The sequence below is a fragment of the Ovis aries genome, chromosome 4 (assembly GCF_016772045.2).
Source record: "Ovis aries strain OAR_USU_Benz2616 breed Rambouillet chromosome 4, ARS-UI_Ramb_v3.0, whole genome shotgun sequence".
NCBI classification, from domain to species: Eukaryota; Metazoa; Chordata; class Mammalia; order Artiodactyla; family Bovidae; genus Ovis; species Ovis aries.
The window spans coordinates 79,369,779-79,391,155 of NC_056057.1; the positions used below are offsets into that span (position 1 = coordinate 79,369,779).

At 40.4% G+C, this 21,377-nt stretch overlaps 1 protein-coding gene across 3 annotated transcripts in view; it reads right to left on the reverse strand.

Annotated features, from left to right (window-relative positions):
* The window catches only part of HECW1 (HECT, C2 and WW domain containing E3 ubiquitin protein ligase 1), a 492,408-nt gene that overhangs the window by 179,479 nt on the left and 291,552 nt on the right, over positions 1-21,377 (reverse strand). For all 3 annotated transcript variants that reach the window (XM_042248727.2, XM_060415079.1, XM_042248728.2), the window contains one exon: positions 5,033-5,108. In XM_042248727.2, coding sequence (XP_042104661.1) covers positions 5,033-5,108 — 76 coding nt within the window. The remainder of the gene's footprint in view (positions 1-5,032; positions 5,109-21,377) is intronic.

Sequence of the window (21,377 nt, forward strand, 5' to 3'; positions counted from 1 at the left end):
GGAATTCAGATTGGAAAAGAAGAAGCAAAACTCTCACCGTTTGCAGATGACATGATCCTCTACATAGAAAACCCTAAAGACTCCACCAGAAAATTACTAGAGCTAATCAATGAATATAGTAAAGTTACAGGATATAAAACCAACACACAAAAGTCTCTTGTATTCCTATACAATAACAGTGAGAAAACAGAAGGAGGAATTAAAGAAACAATTCCATTCACTATTGCAACAAAAAGAATAAAATACTTAGGGATATATCTACCTAAAGAAACTAAAGACCCATATATAGTAAACTATAAAACACTGGTGCAAGAAATCAAAGAGGACACAAATAGATGGAGAAATATACCATGTTCATGGATCAGAAGAATCAATATAGTGAAAATGAGTATACTGCCCAAAGCAATCTATAGATTCAATGCAATCCCTATCAAGCTACCAATGGTATTTTTCAGAGAACTAGAACAAATAATTTCACAATTTGTATGGAAATTCAAAAAGCTCGAATAGCCAAAGAAATCTTGAGAAAGGAGAATGGAACTGGAGGAATCAACCTGCCTGACTTCAAGCTCTACTACAAAGCCACAGTCAAAAAAAAAAAAAAAAAAGCCACAGTCATCAAGACAGTATGGTACTGGCACAAAGACAGAAATATAGATCAATGGAACAAAATAGAAAGCCCAGAGATAAATCCATGCATCTATGGACACCATATCTTCAAAAAAGGAGGCAAGAATATACAATGGAGAAAAGACAATCTCTTTAACAAGTGGTCCTGGGCAAACTGGTCAACCACTTGTAAAAGAATGAAACTAGAACACTTTCTAACACCTCACACAAAAATAAACTCAAAATGGATTAAAGATCTAAATGTACGATCAGAAACTATAAAACTCCTAGAGAAGAACATAGGCAAAACACTCTCTGACATAAACCACAGCAGGATCCTCTATGACCCACCTCCCAAAATATTGGAAATAAAAGCAAAAATAAACAAATGGGACCTAATTAAAATTAAAAGCTTCTGCACAATAAAGGAAACTATAAGCAGGGTGAAAAGACAGCCTTCAGAATGGGAGAAAATAATAGCAAATTAAACAATGCACAAAGAATTAATCTCAAAAATATACAAGCAACTCCTGCAACTCAATTCCAGAAAAATAAAAGACCCAATCAAAAAATGGGCCAAAGAACTAAAGAGACATTTCTCCAAAGAAGACATACAGATGGCTAAAAAACACATGAAAAGATGCTCAACATCACTCATTATCAGAGAAATGCAAATCAAAACCACAATGAGGTACCATTTCACGCCAGTCAGAATGGCTGCTATCCAAAAGTCTACAAGCAATAAATGCTAGAGAAGGTGTGGAGGAAAGGGAACCCTCTTACACTGTTGGTGGGAATGCAAACTAGTACAGCCACTATGGAGAACAGTATGGAGATTCCTTAAAAAACTGGAAATAGAACTGCCATATGACCCAGTAATCCCACTGCTGGGCATACACATCAAGGAAACCAGAATTGAAAGAGACACATGTACCCCAATGTTCACTGCAGCACGGTTGATAATAGCCAGGATATGGAAGCAACCTAGATGTCCATCAGCAGACAAATGGATAAGAAAGCTGTGGTACATATACACAATGGAATATTACTCAGCCATTAAAAAGAATACATTTGAATCAGTTCTAATGAGGTGGATGAAACTGGAACTGATTATACAGAGTGAAGTAAGCCAGAAAGAAAAACACCAATACAGTATACTAACGCATATATATGGAATTTAGAAAGATGGTAATGATAACCCTGTATGCAAGACAGCAAAAAAGACACAGATGTATAGAATAGTCTTTTGGACTCTATGGGAAAGGGCGAGGGAAGGATGATTTGGGAGAATGGCATTGAAACATGTAAATTATCATATGTGAAATGAATTGCCAGTCCAGGTTCGATGCATTATACTGGGTGCTTGGGGCTGGTGCACTGGGACGACCCAGAGGGGTGGTATGGGGAGGGAGGTGGGAGGGGTGTTCAGGATGGGGAACACATGCACACCCATGGCAGATTCATGTCAATGTATGGCAAAATCAATACAATATTGTAAAGTAATTAGTCTCCAATTAAAATAAATAAATAAATAAATAAAAAGAGAAATGCTGGGCTGGATGAAGCACAAGCTGGAATCAAGATTGCCAGGAGAAATATCAATAACCTCAGATATGCAGATGACACCACCCTTATGGCAGAAAGTGAAGAAGAACTAAAGAGCCTCATGATGAAAGTTAAAGAGGAGAGTAAGAAGTTGGCTTAAAACTCAGCATCCAAAAAACTAAGATCATGGCATCTGGTCCCATCACTTCATGGCAAATAGATGGGGAAACAGTGGCTGGACTTTAGTTTTTGGGCTCCAAAATCACTGCAGATGGTGACTATAGCCATGAAATTAAAAGACCCTTACTCTTTGGAAGGAAAGTTATGGCCAACCTAGACAGCATATTAAAAAGCAGAGACATTACTTTGCCAACAAAGGTCTGTCTAGTCAAGGCTATGGTTTTTCCAGTGGTCATGTATGGATGTGAGACTTGGACTATAAGGAAGGCTGAGCACTGAAGAATTGATGCTTTGGAACTGTGATGTTGGAGAAGACTCTTGAGTGTCCCTTGGACTGCAAGGAGATCCAACCAGTCCATCCTAAAGGAGATCAGTCCTGGGTGTTCATTGGAAGGACTGATGCTGAAGCTGAAACTCCAATACTTTGGCCACCTGATGCAAACAGCTGACTCATTTGAAAAGACCCTGATGCTGGGAAAGATTGAGGCTGGAGGAGAAGGGGATGACAGAAGATGAGATGGTTGGATGGCATCACCGACTCAATGGACATGAGTTTGGGTAGACTCTGGGAGTTGGTGATGGACAGGCAGGCCTGGCGTGCTGCAGTTCATGGGGTCACTAAGAGTTGGACACAACTGAGCGACTGAACTGAACTGAATGACATTCGATGTGGAGCACCTTTTCATATGATTATTTGCCATCAGTATAGCTTCTTTTGGTGAGATATCTGATAAGATCAGATCTCTGATCCATTTTTCAATTGGGTTGTTTTCATATTGTTGAGTTTTAAGAATTCTTTGTATATTTTGGATTAACTGTACTTTTATTAGATGTATCTTTTTCAAATATTTTCTCTGAGTCTGTGGCTTGTCTTCTCATGTTCTTGACATTGTCTTTTGCAGAGCAGTTTTTAATTTTAATGAAGTCCATCTTACAATTTTTTCTTTCATGCCTTATGCCTTTGGTGTTGTATCTAAAAAAGCATTACTCTACCCAGGGTCATTTAGGCTTTCTCCTATGTTATCTTCTAGGAGTTATATAGTTTTGTGGTTTACATTTAGATCTGTGATCCATTTTGAGTTAATTTTTTAAAGGGCATAAATGTCTGTGTCTAGATTCTTTTTTTTTTTTTTTCTTTTGCATGTGCATGTCCAGCTGTTTCAGTACTACTTGTGGGAGGGACTATTTTGCTCAACTGTATTGCCTTTGCTCACCTTTCAAAGATCAGCTGACTATATAGCAGACTATTTCTGGGTACTCTAGTCTACTCCACTTATCTATTTTTCTTTCTTTTTTTTTTTTCTCACAAGTACCACACTGTCTTGATTACTGCAGTTTTATTGTTAGTCTTGAAGTTGGGAAGCATCGATCCTCCAACTTTGATATTCCCCTTTGACACTGTGTTGGTTGTTCTGGGTCTTTTGCCTTTCCTTAAGCATTTTAGAAATCAGTTTGTCAGTTTTCACAAAATGACTTGATGGGCTTTTGGTTGGGACTGCACTGATTCTACAGATCAGTGTGGGAAGAACTGACATCCTTACACTATTAAGTCTTCCTATCCATGAACATGGAATATATCTCCATTTATTTTGCTCTTTGATTTAATTCATTAGAGTTTTGCAGTTTTCCTTATAAATAGCTTATACATATTTTGTTAGATTTATACCTAAGTACTTCATTTGGGAAGATGCTAAATAGAAATAGATTTGTGCTTTTAATTTAAATTCCATTTGTTCATTGTGGTAGATAGGAAAGTGACTGACTTTTTGTACATTAACCTTGTTATTATCACTTATCAGTGGATTTTTAGACACATGTTTGCTTTACTGGGGGCTCACTTAGACATGGAAAGCCCTGATTGACTGTTCATCTTCCAAGGACACTCATGAACACTCATTCATTTCTTTGATCTCAGATCTTTGACATTAATGGCCTGCAAACCATTTGTTGTTTTGACAATGAACTAAAGCAATAGTTTTCAAACTGGGCTTGATAGAGTTCTAAAGCTTCATGCCATTGTGTCTTTGCAAAGACCACTTTGAGTAAAATTGAGTGAATGGGGCTCTGAACTTTCTATATCATTTTTGCTAGAGCAACTCAGTTTTTCTTTATATTTTTAATTTTTAAGTTATTTTAGATTTAAAGAACATTTAGCCAATTTCCCTACTAACATGTTCCAGAACTATGGTACATGATGAAAACTAAAAAAAAAATGAAATGATTCTTAACTATTAACTAGATATGATTAACAAAATTACAGGCTTCATTTGGATTTCCCTGCTCCTTCCACAGATGCATTGTTTTGAGCAGTTCAGTTTTTATCTGTTTTGCCAACTGGACTTCATGTGAGATTTTCTTTAGATAAAGGTCTGCTAGTTGCTTCTTGTCTCAGATTTTCCCTACCTCCACCTTATAAGTTCTCAATTACTGCTATTTAGCAATGGAGGAAAAGTAGAACAGTAGCTCCTCATCATTTCCTCTCATCTAAAGAATGCACCTATTCCTTATTGAACTCTCCAGAATATTTATGGGGTCAAGGGGAATTTTAAAATATATTTTAAAATTTTGTTTTACAGATGGAGAAATTGAGGCAAGAGGTTGAGTAACTTATAGGTAAGAGTCAAACTGAAGGTGTCTCCTGATTGCTGACTGAAATTCTTATTTTTTCCACAAAGGCCTTCAGATGAGTAAAACATACCTGAGAGAGAAAAGCTGATCAGCCTCCGACTTCCTTGCCCTTGCACGGTCTCATCAGAACCAATGCTTTTAAAAATCTGTAAGAAGGAAAATGGGAGACAAGCAAAAGAAGCATTGAAATAGATACATTCCAATACAAACATGCTTAATCACAGTTCTTTCTGTAACTATAGATACAAACACAGAAGTATAATGATTTCATTAGGCGACTATCGATTAGAATAAGCTTTTAGCAACGTAATGTCTTTTCCAATAATAGAATGGGAAATGCTAGTGAGGATGAGGGGGTACTTCTCAGAGAAATGGAAAGCAGCAAACATAATTAGTGTAATATCAGAGGTCCTTTCTAACTACCTATGTAGATAATGCCTTTTAATATTCAAATTTACAAAAAGGTATTTATTAAAGCAGACCCTGAGGCAGTAAAATTGAGAGGTCAATAGATGTTTACTGTTGTAATTACAAAGTCTTTCTATTAGCAAAGTATAGTTAAAACTGCCGTATCTCCATTTTTTCTGATCTGTACTATCTAGAGAGTCCCAGGAAATTTTGTTTATTGGAGAGGAGCTGAGCATGACATTAAGAAGCTACTCTGAGGTCTCTTTATTTAACTGCCTTCCTGGGAAGTTTCAGAACACAGCTGTTACATGGGTTATCTTCATCTAGTGAAAGTCATTCAGTTGTGTCTGACTCTTTGGGACCCCATGGACTATACAGTCCATGGAATTCTCCAGGCCAGAATACTGTAGCCTTTCCCTTCTCCAGGGGATCTTCCCAACCCAGGGATCACACCCAGGTCTCCCGCATTGCAGGCAGATTCTTTACCAACTGAGCCACAAGGGAAGCTCATCTTCATCCAGTAGGTATTTGCAAATCAGGTTGCTAAAATGTTTTATTTTCCATCATTGCTCAACATTGATCTGTTAATGGATTACTCAAAGCAGCTAGAGTTCTTGTTTCTATTCTCTTCGAGGCAAGTTTTACCCTGAAATGATTCTGAGTATATATTCAAAGGCAGAGTTACCTTTGCATATGTTACATATTTGGAGAAAATAATACGAAAAAAAAATCTGAATATAAAGCAAATCTCTACCAGGTCCACTTTTTAGAAGATAAGCTATACTGAAGAAGGGAAAAACAGAAAACTCAGTGACCTCTCACTCAAAGTCTCTTTGTTTCTAGGTTGTGTGGGCTTAATCTCTCTCTGCCTGTCAGTATTCTTGATGCTGAAAGAGCTGTGATTGGATGTGACTGTCAATTTACTTTATTTGAGACTAAGAGTAATGACTGGGCATCATTAAGGCTCATAGTTTCGGCCCAAGGAGAGTCCAAAATGATTATTAGAAAACCTCTTTGTTAAGCAGGTGCCCCTGGTGGACTTCTATGCTTGGCTGCAGCTCATGTGCTAATCTTCCCAGTATGTCTGCTGTTAGGCCCCCGTACAAGATGCATCTCAGGGATTCTGGGCTGCCCAGCAGATGGAATCAACGTGGGTGACATACTGAAAGGGGTGACTTGGAACACTGCTTGGTTTGAGGTATCAGCCCTCTTCACACATCTTGCTCTTTCCCAGTTTGTGTTTGTCTTTCTCTTCACCTGGCTGACCCAGAGCAGCAGAGGTCAGCAAACAGAGCAGAGACTGCAACCTCAGGCTGGACCACTCTTCTAGCTCTCAAAGTAGCCAATATGCATGGGTCTAATCAGGATTCGAAATTTTTTCATGTTGAAGACTTTTCTTCATTTTCAAACCTACACCTGGACAAAGGCCATGGGCGATGTGGGTAGACTGGCCACACCCCCTTCTGGTGCTATACTTGTCTAGGTGGGACATTTACAACTGACTGCTCCTAATTCTAGTTTAAAGATGTCAATATCTAACTTGTTTCATCTCAGACTATAAGTTCCTTGAGAGCACAATAGAAAATCTACTTTTAATGGAGCCTTGTAGATATAAGTCTAGAGTGTATACATTCTGATTTATATTTTTTACAAGGTGTAGGATTAAACTGCATATGTCTTCCTAGGCTAAATGAGCTTAAACATGCAATGATAACAAAGAATAGTATTTGTTCTTTCTTACAGCATACATATTTTGATCCTCATATCTAAAGACTTTTCTGTTGGGTATTCAGGGTATTTACAAAAAGGTTCTTCATGTATACTGCATTGAAACAGGTATGCAGACAAAAAGATAATGTTTATTTTTCAAAAACTACCAAGCTCAGAAGGGAGAAACACATTTTAAACTCTGCAAAATTCTCCCAAACTCTTGGCTTTTTGCTAACATTGTTTATCAAGTCATCTCAGTGCCAGACTGATGATACAAAGAGGGAGGCAGTAGTAGCTGTGATAAACATTTTCCAGGAAGCAAAGGTGTTTGGGAAAGTTGTGTGTTCCAACTTTTTGTTCAAGATGAGCTCCAGAGGCTTGTCTGAAGTTAAGAAATCTGTTGCACTCACAAAGAGACACTACCATTTACTGACTATGAAAATGATGTGGAAACTCAGCCAAAACAGTCTCACCCTACAGCAACCTGAGACAGAGGGAGCACATCAGGGAATTGCTTATCTTCTCTGGTCTGCACATACCCTTGGCTTTTCAGTCTGTCTGACCCCCATCTGTTATTCCACCCGCCAGACACATGGTTGTGATGTCGCCTCTCAGACACAGTGCATGGTATCAGTGTTTATTTTGTACAGAAATTATCTCTGTACCTCCAAGAAGAAAATGCATGCTCAGCAGGGCTGTTACTACACACAGTGGCCAGGCAGTTAAACTTGGGAGGAGGGACCCTGGAGAGGACTCAGACTAGGGGCACAGAGACAGGCTGGAGAGCCTGGAGTGTGGTCCAGGCTGCCACTGTTAGTGTGCCTGATGCACGATGTGGGCCCACCATTTTCAGCATGGTGCCAGGCAGGGCACAGGTCAACAGATGAAGACCCATGGTCAGTGTGCTCATGGCAAACGGCGACTCCAGCATTATGGGAGGACTGATAATGGGCTCAGTGCTCCTGGTGGGCTGCCCCTGGGGAGGAGTATGCAGTAGTTCCTTTCCTGACAGGAACACTCCTCACATGGCAGCTTGGAGCCATATCTGGAGTGAACAAGGCTGGGGAGAGCCCTACCATAGAGGCAGACGAGGTCCCAGGAAGCACCATAAGCACCTTGATTCCTGCAGTCACAGTGCTCTGGCCCCCACCACCAGACTAGCACTAGGGTCTGTGATGAACACAACAGAAAAAGGTATGTGACCTTGGGTTACTTATGGGCAAAACTGCGGATGCCTGCAGAGCCAATGCATAGGTTCCCTGTGACCACATAAGACTCATGGATTCAGTGTTCAGCTCCTTGGGGAATGAGGACACAAGAGAAATGGAACCTTATGAAACCCAACCCGTAGGCCTTCTACTCCAACAACTGGGGAGAGGACCTTGCCTTCTGACAAGGCTGTGACAACCATGGTGCAAACAAGAGGCCCTGCCCAACATCCAGTGCAGGCTCTGGATACCATACCAGTCACACCCACTGCACCAGAAATACTAGACTCACACAATCTACACAAGGATGGTCCCACATAAAAAGAGCCCTTCAAGACCACAAGAGATAACTTTCTCCTAAATTCATAGAGACAGAGAAATTAAAAATTCCCAATTAAAAGAATAAGAAAAATCCCCTGAAAGAACAAAAAAATGAAGCACCTATTCAGGCTACCAGACCCCAACTTCAAAAAGGAAGTAATAAAAATACTGGAAGTGGAAGAAAGTGAAGTCGCTCAGTCGTGTCTGACTCTTTGTGACCCCATGGACTGTAGCCTACCAGGCTCCTCCGTCCATGGGATTTTCCAGGCAAGAGTACTGGAGTGGGTTGCGATTTCCTTCTCCAGGGGATCTTCCTGACCCAGGGATTGAATTCGGGTCTCCCGCATTGTAGGCAGATGCTTTTACTGTCTGAGCCACAAGGGAAGTCCCTAAAATGCTGAAGGAATTAATAAACATTAATATTGTCAGATCACTGTAACAATGAACCAGAAACTATAAAGAGGAACCAATCAACATTAGATAACTCAACTGCCAAGACAAAAACTGATCTAAAAGCAATAAGTAGTTCACTAAATAATACAGCAAAATGAACAGGAAGACAGAATAATGGACATCACCCAATCAGAAGAGGAGACAGAAAGACAAACCAAAAAATGAAAGTGACAAGCAAGATCTATGGGATAGTGTGAAGGGGGCCAACCTACACATAATAGGGGTTCCAGAAGGAGAAGAAAGAGAGAGGGAACGGAAAATGTGCTCGAGGAAATTATGCCTGAAAACTTCCCAAACCTAAACAAGGAAACAGATATCCAGGGACAGGAACCTAAAAAACCCACACAAAGTCACATCATAATTAAAAAGACAAAAGCTAAATATGAAGAGAGGAGTCTAAGGGCACCAAGAAGAAAAACAAAGACTATCATACTAAGTGAAGTAAGTCAGGCGGAGAATGACAAACATTATATAATATCACTTATATGTGAAAAATAAAAAATATAAAGTAATATTTATTCAAAATAGAAACAGACTCACAGACACAGAAAATTTATAGTTAAAAAAGGGTAAAGAGAGGGAGGAAAGGAATGAATTAGGAGTAAAGATTAACGATAGAAATGATTATGCATAAAATACAAGCAATAAGGATTTATTATTTAGGCCAGAGAAGTACATTCAATATAATAACCTACAATGGAAAATAATCTGAAAAAATAAGAATCACTTTGCTGTATACCTGAAACTTACACAATATTGTAAATTAAATATACTTCAATAAAAGAAATTAGTTTATATCTACATAGATGAACATTTTTCATTACTAGAGTGAGAGAATTTATCAAGTTTTTTTTTTGTTATGTAAGTGTTTGAGAGAACTGTTTATACAGTAGGTGCAATTATAGTAACATCTTTATTTGCTTTTATTTAATCCTTTATAAGCCACATATAACACAAAAACATAGTAATAAATCAATTCAAATTAATTAAAATTGCCTCTCCACGCACAACCTCTTTATATCTTCTTTCAGCATTAACGAAAGCCAAGAACTGGAACTACCTAAGTTGCAAAAAGCCTCTCTGACCAGTCACTGCAGCCATTTCTCAACACCAGCACTACTGTAGTATTCTGAAGTGCCCACTTGGTTGCTCCCTAGATGCTTTTCCATCCTCAAGCCAATACACATAGTATGATCTAGAATGGATGAGACAAGACACATGCCTTTTCTTAACGATGTATGAAAGAAGAAGAGTGGAAGGAGAAATTGGAAGAAAGAACCTACAGACCACTGGCAATTCTCAGGCAGATCAATTTCAGGAAAGCAAATATATGTGAAGAAAGCTGAGCACCGAAGAACTGATGCTTTTGAACTGTGGTGTTGGAGAAGACTCTTGAGAGTCCCTTGGACTGCAAGGAGATCCAACCAGTCCATTCTAAAGGAGATCAGTCCTGGGTGTTCATTGAAAGGACTGATGCTAAAGCTGAAACTCCAGTACTTTGGACACTTCATGCAAAGAGTTGACTCATTGGAAAAGACTCTGATGCTGGGAGGGATTGGGGGCAGGAGGAGAAGGGGACAACAGAGGATGAGATGGCTGGATGGCATCACAGACTCAATGGACATGAATTTGAGTGAACTCCGGGAGTTGGTGATGGACAGGGAGGCCTGGCATGCTGCGATTCATGGGTCGCAAAGAGTCGGACATGACTGAGCAACTCAACTCAACTCAAACATAAGGGAATTGAGAACCTGAAATCACTGTTCTTATTACCCCTGGGAATATCATCATGTACCCCCAGAGAAATCTTTACCCCCTGTTGAAAGCAGTTGCGATGGGTGAAAGGGTGATGCCTGACTTGGGATAGAGTGATGCTAAGTGCAGGTGGTTGAGAAGTACTTGAGAGACATGCCTAGATGCAGTGGCAATGATATTCAGAGTATGCCTGTGAACTGGTCAGCATTCCAAAGAGGCCCAGAAATATTTAGTGATAAAAGCTGGATTTCTTGCAGTCAACATGGTAGAATCCCAGAGTGCTTGAACATGTAAATAGCATCTGAGTTTTAAATAAGAGGAAAAAGCTGTTCCTGCTATTCTCTCATGAACCAATCACGCAAAAGCAACAAGAAGAAAAACAAAAGGCAAACTCCATCCTTAATAAAACCACAAGATATCAATATCTCTGAATACAATATATGAAGTATGGTTGCTATATGCACTGGAGGTAAAACTGGGGTATGGGAAGACATCAAGTCAAGATGCACATGACCGCAAATAAGGAGAAAAAAAGGCAGTGAAAGCACCTTGGAATATATTGAAGAAAAATGCAAAAGAAGAAAAACAAACCAAAAGGTATACCATATTCTTAAATAGAAAAACTTGAAAATGGTAACAATTTCAGTACGTTCTTAGTTAATCTATATCATTATGTGATCGAAGTGAAACTACCAATAGCATTTGAGATTGGACAAGCTAACTCAAATTTTCCAACGTGAGAAAGAAAAACCAAGAACAAACAAGATTCTATAATAAAAAGGGAAAATAATGAGGAAGAAATGCTGTAAAAGATACTTAACCATATTATAAAGCAAGTGTAATAAAAACAGTATGATGCTGGTACATGAATAGTCATAGCAACAAAATAGAAGGTACAGAAATAGACCCAAAAAGTAGGAAATACAATAAAGGTGAATTTTCAAATCAGTGGAGAAAATGGGACATCTGGATAGTAAGTCTGGAAGATGGAGATGCATTTGGAGGAATGCCTCATTTTATATAATAGAAAAAAATTCCAAATCGATCAAATATTTAAATGTTAAAATCAAAATCCTAAAAGCATTGGGGGAAAAGATGGAAGAATATTTTTATGATCTCAAACTTGAAGAGTTTTTCCTGCCGGTGAAGAAAAGCCCTGAAGTCACAAAAGAAAACACTGAAAAGCTCAACTCTGTAAAAATAAAAACGCATACTTGGAAAAGCCACCATATATCAAAAGATAAATGACAAACCTGGATAAGTATTTTCAACTCACATATTCAAAAGTCTAATTTCTTTCTTGTCTAAGAAACAAAAACAACAACCAAAAGAAAACAAGTATGAACAAAGCATATCAAAGGATAGTTTATATTAATAGAAAGGAGAATCAACTCTAAAAATTAAGAAGTATTTGACCTTGACTACAATAAGAAAAAATGCTAATCATACCTACAAGCTGAGTTTTCATCCATCACATTGGTAATAAGCAAAAAGCTTGAGAACTTACAGGGGTGATCTGCCAGGTTTTGAGCTGTCTTTTGACTCAAGTCCCAGCCTTCTAAGCCCTGTGATGCTGGAGTGGAGAATGCTCACAGCATCTCTGCTTTGCCACCTGGTGCCTGCACAGGCTCTGCCAACAGGAGGTACCAGAGGGGAAGAGGAAGATGGAAAGAAGGAAAAGAGACTAGCTCTGCCCTCTCTGCTTCCTGTTCTGGTCCATGTTACCCCAGCAACTGTTTTCACCTGGGGCTTCAGTGCTTCACCATTGCAGCAGCTAAATCCAGTTTGTGGATTTTCCCCAATACTCTTCCAACACTGAAAAGTCAGTCTGACCTTTCCTGTCCCAGTGAAGTAGCATCAGTAACCTCAGAAGTCCGGTCTGGGTCCATGGGGTCCCTCCTCTAAGGTTGCAGCACTGTTGAATAAAATCCTCCTCCAAACAGGTCTGCATTTCAGTACTGTAAGGTCCTTTCTTTAAGCTTCTAAGTTTTATTTCAGTCTCTTCACTTCTCCAGCCTTAGAGATGGTAGCTTTTTTTTTTTTTTTGCACTTACTACCTTACTGATACCTTGAAAGTGAAAGTGCTAGTCACTCAGTCATGTCCAACTCTTTGCAACCACATGGACTGTATGTAGCCCACCAGGTTCCTCTGTTCATGGAGTTCTCTAGGTAAGAATACTGGAGTGGGTTCTTGTTTTAATTCTCTTAACAGATTTTTTTATCTGTTTAACAATTATTCATATGAAACTCTAAGTAACTGGTATGATATCCAATTTGCTCTTAACTGATACAGTGGCCAAAAGTGTGGAGACACAGGCAGTCTCACTCATTATTGCTGCTGCTGCTGCTAAGTCGCTTCAGTAATGTCCGACTCTGTGCGACCCCATGGACTGCAGCCTACCAGGCTCCTCTGCCCATGGGATTTTCCAGACAAGAGTACTGGAGTGGGTTGCCATTACCTTCTCCCTCTCATTATTGAGGGGAGTGTTAATTGATACACACACATCCTCAAGAGAGCTGGTAAATGACCATTAATTTCATGTCTAGGAATTTATCACAAAATTACTCAGTCGTGTGTTAAATACCATGTATAAAAGGAAATTTATTGTGGCTTTGTTTATATAGAGCAAAAGATTGGAGGGGAAATGAAAAGTTAATGGATAAGGGAATGCTAAATAAATTACAATGTATTCATTAGTGAAACACTTTGCTGCAATTAAAAATATATATAAACATAATTTTATTAAAAAAAAAGCCAAATCTGTTAGTGGCCAGCAGAAGATTGTGTAGGCTTATCAAGAAGGCTCCTGGAGTAGAATTAAGACCTGTGGGATTAATTCACATGTATCTCTCCTACTCCCATTCTCATGTCCTCTTTACATCTGCTTTTTTTAAAATATAAATTTATTTATTTTAATTGGAGGTTAATTACTTTACAATATTGTATTGGTTTTGCCTTACATCTGCTTTTTGAAGTTATAAGTATGAATGCACATACTTGTAAAGCCCAAAAGTGAAAATCAGTAAAAAACAGAGTGACAATCAAGTCTTCATACCCTTGCAGGGGAAATTCCATTTCAGAAGCATGAAGACACTGGTTCAGTTGACCAGCCTCCCTTCTCATTAGATCCCTACAACACCATTCAAATCCTAGCTTTTCTTTCACAATACCTTTGCATGAAGATGAGGCTGTTTGCTAAAAACACACGTGTCTCAATTACCCCATCACATGTACTCTTTAACCTATATGCTCCATCTTCCAGTCTCTAAGAACACAGAGGCTTCTCAGACAGTTGTGATCTTATTCCCAGGGGTAGATAAGTGTACCAGGGGGAAAGGGTGTCTGTCCTGGAGCACCACTTTTACTCAGAATTTTGGGTAAATCTATTTTAAAAGCAAACATGAGGAAAGTTAAAGTTGAATACAAAATATAGATGCATTTTGAAGGTAAACAGGAGTTTTCAAAGAACTCTCCTGCATGTGAAAGACCACTCTGAGTTGCTTCTCCAGGTGCCCCAGATCTGGGTTAACTTCCTTTGGTAAAAGTGGGAGAAGCTCCCTGTAGCACACATGGCATTTCCAAAGGGTTGTGAACACGTTATGCTTGATTCTAACATGTTAACTCTACTTACATTGCCACGATTATTCCAAACTAATTATATAATGACTTCTTTGAGCCCAAATGGTTGATTAGCTTTGTGTTTAGTTATAGAACAATGAATCCACCAGTAACACCAGGAGATAAAATTCATGACTTTCATTGAGCCTTTATATATTCACCTGACCAAGATAACTCTGACTCCATAGTTGATAATCTGGATCTAAAAATCAGGTGCAAAATAGCATCACATTATAACTAATAAAATCTTCAAGCCATGGCATGTCAGTAATCAAGAGTATGGAATCAGGGATTCCATTTTAGATCAAAAATCAGTGGTTCCTGTGTTCAATATCTTTTGTGTCCAAGATAAGTCTATGAAATAAGCTGATATGCCTCCAAGCCACCTTAAAAAACAAAAATCAATCCAATAAAAAGCCTAAGTTCCATTTCTACATCCAAATCTCTGAAATATTTCAATGAGCAACCAATAAACAAACACACCTCACAAATGTTAACAGAGCACTTTTGAGAACACCTCCTTCATGGAATCCTCACAATATGACGACTAGGTGATTAGACCTCGCTCATCTGAAGTCCTCCCACAGAAAGTTCTGCAAACTCAAAGAACAAAGCCATCTTTAGGGGCTAAAAGAATGAAACATAACATTCCAACAGTCAACGGCACCCTCAGGCAATTTCCCCAACCTGCAGGACACCTGTGATGAAAGATTTAGAAGGCCCTTCCAAGGGGCAAGAAGACAAGCGACAGGGATGAGAGCTGATGGTGTGCCAAGCACAAAGCCAGTTCTTGTGGACACACTCTTTTAACAGATTGCAAATTAGACATTCTTCATGATCCTCACTGCAGTTTACAAACTTGAAAGCTGAGCTCAGATCAACGACTTCCCAAAATTCAAGTGGGAGGAATCTTGAGGTCATTTTTTCAGACCCAGCCTGGCTACTGGCTCTCTTTTGCTCATATTCTGTTCACATTTGGTTCATATTCTTACTGCTCATTTCTGCCTTCTGATCCTGCAGTCACCAAGTCAGCTTCCAGAGTCCTCACCCCTTCTGCTTTCCTTATTGCCTTGAGGGCAAGATCCAGGCTTCCCAATTTCAGGGCTCTTCTGCCAATCACAATGGGGAAAAAGAGAGGGGTTGGAAAAATGGGGCATTTCTCCTAGTTTTCATTGTGTGAATTGGACAGAATGTGTTAATTAGAGATGATTTTCTTTATACTGACTACTTTTGGGGACAGATACTAACACCAAGAGCAAATCTGATTGGGGCAAAGGACTGCTATGTTTGAGAGGTGAGGCATTTGGCTTCCTAAAAAGGGTTCGGAATACTGGGAAGGAGGATGCTAGTTAGGAGTAATCAGATGCCAGATTTTCCCTGATGACTTTTAGATTCTTTAGCTATTCTTTTGAAGCAGTTTCTGTACCTACAGACTACTCTGAAAGTGGGCACATGACAAGCGCTATCAAATTCTAAAAAATGACTGAGTCGTTCTGTTTGCTCTACGGCAGAAGTTCACTGCCACGAGCTGCTTCAGAGTCAGGGCTTGATGCAAAACAGGCTGCTGGGCCCCACCATGGAAGGTCTAATTCTGTAGGCCTAGGGAAGGCCTGAGAGCCTGTACTTCAAGTTTCAGGTAAGGCTTTTGCTGCTGGGGGACCACACCTGGAGAAGTATCAGTATCAAGGGTCTTCCTCTTTCAAATGGTAAAGGAAAGATGTCTCTAACTCTTATCTCAAAAACTGACTTGATTACAGTTCCAAGCCCCAGAAGTGGGTTCTGTAATGCCTTAGCCCCTGGAGCCCCATCTCCAGCATTCAAACCTGTACCTTCTATTACAGACAAACAATCCACTTTTCTGCAGATCTTACTTCCTTGCCTAGAGGACTGTCATCTAATCAGCTGGTCCCTCAATCTGCAAGGCGCCTTCACTCTACTCTGTGGCCTTATCACTCTTGTGTGATTCAAATCTGACAAAAGGCATCTGCTGGGGCACCAGTGAGTCTACAGGCTATATGGCCTGGTGACATATTTTCTTTGGCTCATACTATATTTGAGTTTTCAAAATATTAGTTTTCAACATATTTTTAAAAATCAGGTTTACACAAAATGTGGGTTTCAGATTTTTAAAGTATCAGAGTATCTAGTAGGGAGCAACTAAAGCTGAGAAACTGCCACCCTGTTGAGAAATATAGCATCTTCCTGGCCCTCCTCTCTGGGACTGCATGCATCAATCCTAACACACTAGTGCTTTCCTTTTTAGGGCTCAGCAATCAGGTTGTTGCTGTCCACCAAAGCATCCTATTTATAACTGGAAAGATTTTTCTAGCCTGGCAGTGTGAAAATCAATGATTGGCCTTAAAATCCTTAAAGTCACCTTCAGTTCAGTTCAGTTCAGTTCAGTCACTTAGTCACGTCTGACTCTTTGCGACCCCATGAATCACAGCACACCAGGCTTCCCTGTCTATTACCAACTCCTGGAGTTTACTCAAACTCATGTCCATCGAGTCTGTGATGCCATCCAGCCATCTCATCCTCTGTCGTCCCCTTCTTCTCCTGCCCCCCAATCCCTCCCAGCATCAGGGTCTTTTCCAATGAGTCAACTCTTCGCATGAGGTGGCCAAAGTATTGGAGTTTCAGCTTCAGCATCAGTCCTTCCAATGAACACCCATCCTTTAGGATGGACTGGCTGGATCTCCTTGCAGTCCAAGGGACTTGCAAGAGTCTTTTCCAACACCATAGTTCAAAAGCATCAATTCTTTGGTGCTCAGCCTTCTTCACAGTCCAACTCTCACATCCATACATGACCACTGGAAAAACCATAGCCTTGACTAGACGGACCTTTGCTGGCAAAGTAATATCTCTCCTTTTCAATATGCTGTCTAGGTTGGTCACAACTTTCCTTCCAAGGAGTAAGCGTCTTTTAATTTCATGGCTGCAATCACCTTAGATTTGATGAAATGTGATACTGACCTGACCTGGCTCTCTGGAGGCTTTTGAATTTTTAATCTTTGCTCTGGCATGTATGTATGTATGTAATAATTTTAACTTTTTTTCTGTTTTATTAAAAATAGTTTATGAGGTAAAATCCACATAACATGAAACTGATCATTTGATGAACAATGCAGTGGTGTTTAGCACATTCACTATCTAGTTTCTAAGCATTTTAATAATTCAAAATAAGACCCTATATCCTATATGCATCAAGCAGTTTCACCCCACTCTCCTCTCCTCCCATAGCCCCAGGAAATCTCTAAGTTTATTTCTGTCTCTGTGAATTTATATATTCCAGATAGTTCATATAAATGAAATCCTATATGGCCTTTTGTGAATGGGCTCTTTCACTTTGTATAATGTGTGTGTGTGTGTATTTATGTGTGTGTGTGTGTATATATATACATACATGGAATTGGGTCACATATTTAGGGAGGCTGACAAATCCCAAGATCTGCAGTCAGCAAGCTGGAGACCCAAGAGAGCTAATAGTGTAAGTTTTACTCCAAAAGCCTGCAACTTTACTGAATTAATTGGTTAGTCTGAACAGTTTCTTGGTGTAGTCTTTAGGGTTTTCTAAATATTATAAGATCATACCATCGCAAACAAGATGATTTTACTTCTTTCCAGTTTGTATGCTTCTAATTTCTCTTTTCCGCCTGGCTAGGACTTCCAGGACTATGTCAGATAGAGTTGGTGCACACCAGTAACAGAAGACAGAGCCTGATTTGGGCCCACAGGCAGCTGCAGTGCTGGAGGCTGTGGCTGCTAGTCATGCTGTCCTGTGTCTCCCCGAGTGTCATGTGTCCAAAGTCTCCCCGAGTGTGCGTACACAGTGCAGGCTGATGACAAAGGCTGGGCTGGCAGCATGCAGGGGCACAGCTGGAGGAGCCAGCCCCAGGTGTATGCGCTGTGATGATGGTCAGCCATGGGGTGTGGAGGGTGGCATCTTGCACTGTGCATCCTCAGAGGCCTGGGCTAGCTCCTGTTGTGGTTCCCAGGCTCTGGCAGGGGCGGGGGGCGGGGGGACTTAGGTAGCTTGCATGAGCAAACAAGAGTACCTGTGGGGCAAAAGCTGCTAAAATTTGCAGGAATTCCACCACAGCTGTGCTGGTCATTGGTTCCTTCTTCACTGGGAAAAGCTACTGGGTTTGCTTATAGAGCTGGTCATTGTGAACCATAATTACTCCCACCTTATGGCAGCTATTGGTAGATCCTGCTTTTCTTCCTTGTTCCTAGCCATCTTGACATTGGTGGTTTGGGTGCAGTGAAAGCCAACAGAGATCTTTGTGTGTAGTGCCCTCAAAGCCTGGGAGAAGGCAGCTGTTCATCCTGCTTTCCCTTTCCTAGTGAGGGGAACTCTTTCCAGCTGAAACAGTTTGGTACTGAGCAGTGCCAGCCTGGGGAAGGGCTGTATATTGTCACCCTGCTTATTTAACTTATATGGAGAGTACATCATGAGAAACACTGGGCTGGATGAAGCGCAAGCTGGAATCAAGATTGCCGGGAGAAATATCAATAACCTCAGACATGCAGATGATACCACCCTTATGGCAGAAAGTGAAGAGGAACTAAAGAGCCTCTTGATGAAAGTTAAAGAGAAGAGTGGAAAAGCTAGCTTAAAACTCAATATTCAGAAAACTAAGATCATGGCATCAAGCTCTGTCACTTCATAGCAAATAGATGGGGAAACAATGGAAACAGTGAAAGATTTTATTTTCTTGGGCTCCAAAATCACTGCAGCTGGTGACTGCAGCCATGAAATTAAAAGATGCTTGCTCCTTGGAAGAAGAGCTATGACAAACCTAGACAGTATATTAAAAAGCAGAGACATTACTTTGCTGGCCAAGGTCTGTCTAGTCAAAGCTATGGTTTTTCAAGTAGTCATGTATGGATGTGAGATATGGATCATAAAGAAAGCTGAGCTCTGAAGAATTGATGCTTTTGAACTGTGGTGTTGGACAAGACTCTTGAGAGTCCCTTATAGCAAGGAGAGCAAACCAGTCAATCCTAAAGGAAATCAGTCCTGGATATTCATTGGGAGGACTGATGAAGCTGAAACTCCAATACTTTGGCCACCTGATGCGAAGAAGTGACTCACTGGAAAAGACCCTGATGCTGGGAAAGATTGAAGAAGGGGACAACAGAGGATGAGATGGTTGGATGGCATCACCAACTTGCTGGACATGACTTTGAGTAAGCTCTGGGAGTTGGTGAGGGACAGGGAAGCCTGGTGTGCTGCAGTCCATGGGGTGGCAAAGAGTTGGAAACAATTGAGCATCTGAACTGAACTAAGCTGAATAGAAAACTAAGACAACCTTCCTCAGTTTGTTTCCTTGGTCATCCAGAGCTCATTTTCAACACATTCTTTTGCCTTGAGAGAAACATCTGCCTGATCTTAGAACTAACAATAGTTACGTTTCTCCTGAGTGACTGTGCTCAATTTTCATCACCCTGGAACCTGTGAACAATACAGCCAGCCTTGTTCCTTTTGTAGCAAGAACCATTTGAACACTTAGAGATCGGTTCCCATCACAGCCCCTGTAAAACATGTGCCTGCAACTGTCATAGGCACATTTACCTGAGTCCCACCCTTCACTGGCTAAAAGTACACGCTCCTCTGTTTCCTAAGCCTAAAAACCCTTTCTGGATAAAGCCAGGGCATGTGCATGTATACACACACACATATCCTCAAATGGGCAAGAATGCACAATATTCCTTGTGTTTACAGACTTTTAGGACACTTAGTAGGGGCAAGAAACTGGCAGCTCATGATTAATTGAGTTATTGAATTCATTGTGTTAAATTTAAAACCCTTGGAAAGGTGTTTTGCGGTAAATAAAAATATATTAACTGGAAATATATATAATATATATAATTCCAAATAATATAATTATTTGGAAATATAGCTAACCTGTCTAAAGATGAGTTTATCCTGTTTCCCAACTTTTTGTATATGCGCGTGTGGATAATCCTCATAATATAGCACACAGAATAATTTATGTTGTATTATATGTGTAAGAGTTATCTCCCTAGTCTTCTTGAAATGATAACCTCCCTTTAAATAACAATACTTTTATGACCCCATGTTCCTTCTGTAACTGCAACTGTTTTGTGTGCTGAAGCACCGACAGGTCATACTTTTACTAAAGTCAGACCTTTCCAGAATATAATAAAAAAGCCAGGGGTACGGAAGTTGGAAAGGGTGCCACAAAAGTGCACAAGAGAAGTGCAGTTAGAGAGGGTGTCAGCAACTGACGTGAGTGTTACAGGGAGAGGTTTGCCCACCATCATCACTCCCGAGGCCCTGGAGAGTCATGGGGGAACTTGGCATCCTCTGTTAACAAATTAATCTTCGACGACTGATTGATTCAATACTTCACAGGAGGCGGCATGACCAAGGCTTTCTCTGGAAGCTGAAGGCCTTTGAACAGGATATCTCTGGACAGGAGGAAATGAGGCAGGCGAGGATGGGGGCGGGTGGATGGGGAGGATGGGGAGGATGCCACAGGCAGAGGGAACTGCAGCAGCAAAGGCAAGGAGAAGAGCAGCACCTTGATGTCTGGGGAGCCACAAGTCCTGCCACATCCCGGAGCTAGAATTTGAGGTGGCCATGAGGCTCTGCAGGGGACAAGAAACGTGGGCTGGTTTTGTCATGTTTTATTGTTGTTCAATTGCTCAGTCGTGTCTGACTCTTTGTGACCCCAGGGACTGCAGCACACCAGGCTTCTCTGTCCTTCACCATCTCTTGGAGTTTGCTCAAACTCTTGTCCATTGAGTCGATGATGCCATCCATCCAACCATCTCATCCTCTGTCACCCCCTTCTCCTCCTGTCCTCAATCTTTCCCAGCCTCAGGGTCTTTTCCAATGAGTCGGCTCTTCTCATCAGGTGGCCAAAATATTGGAGTTTCAGCTTCAACATCAGTCCTTCCAATGAACACCCAGG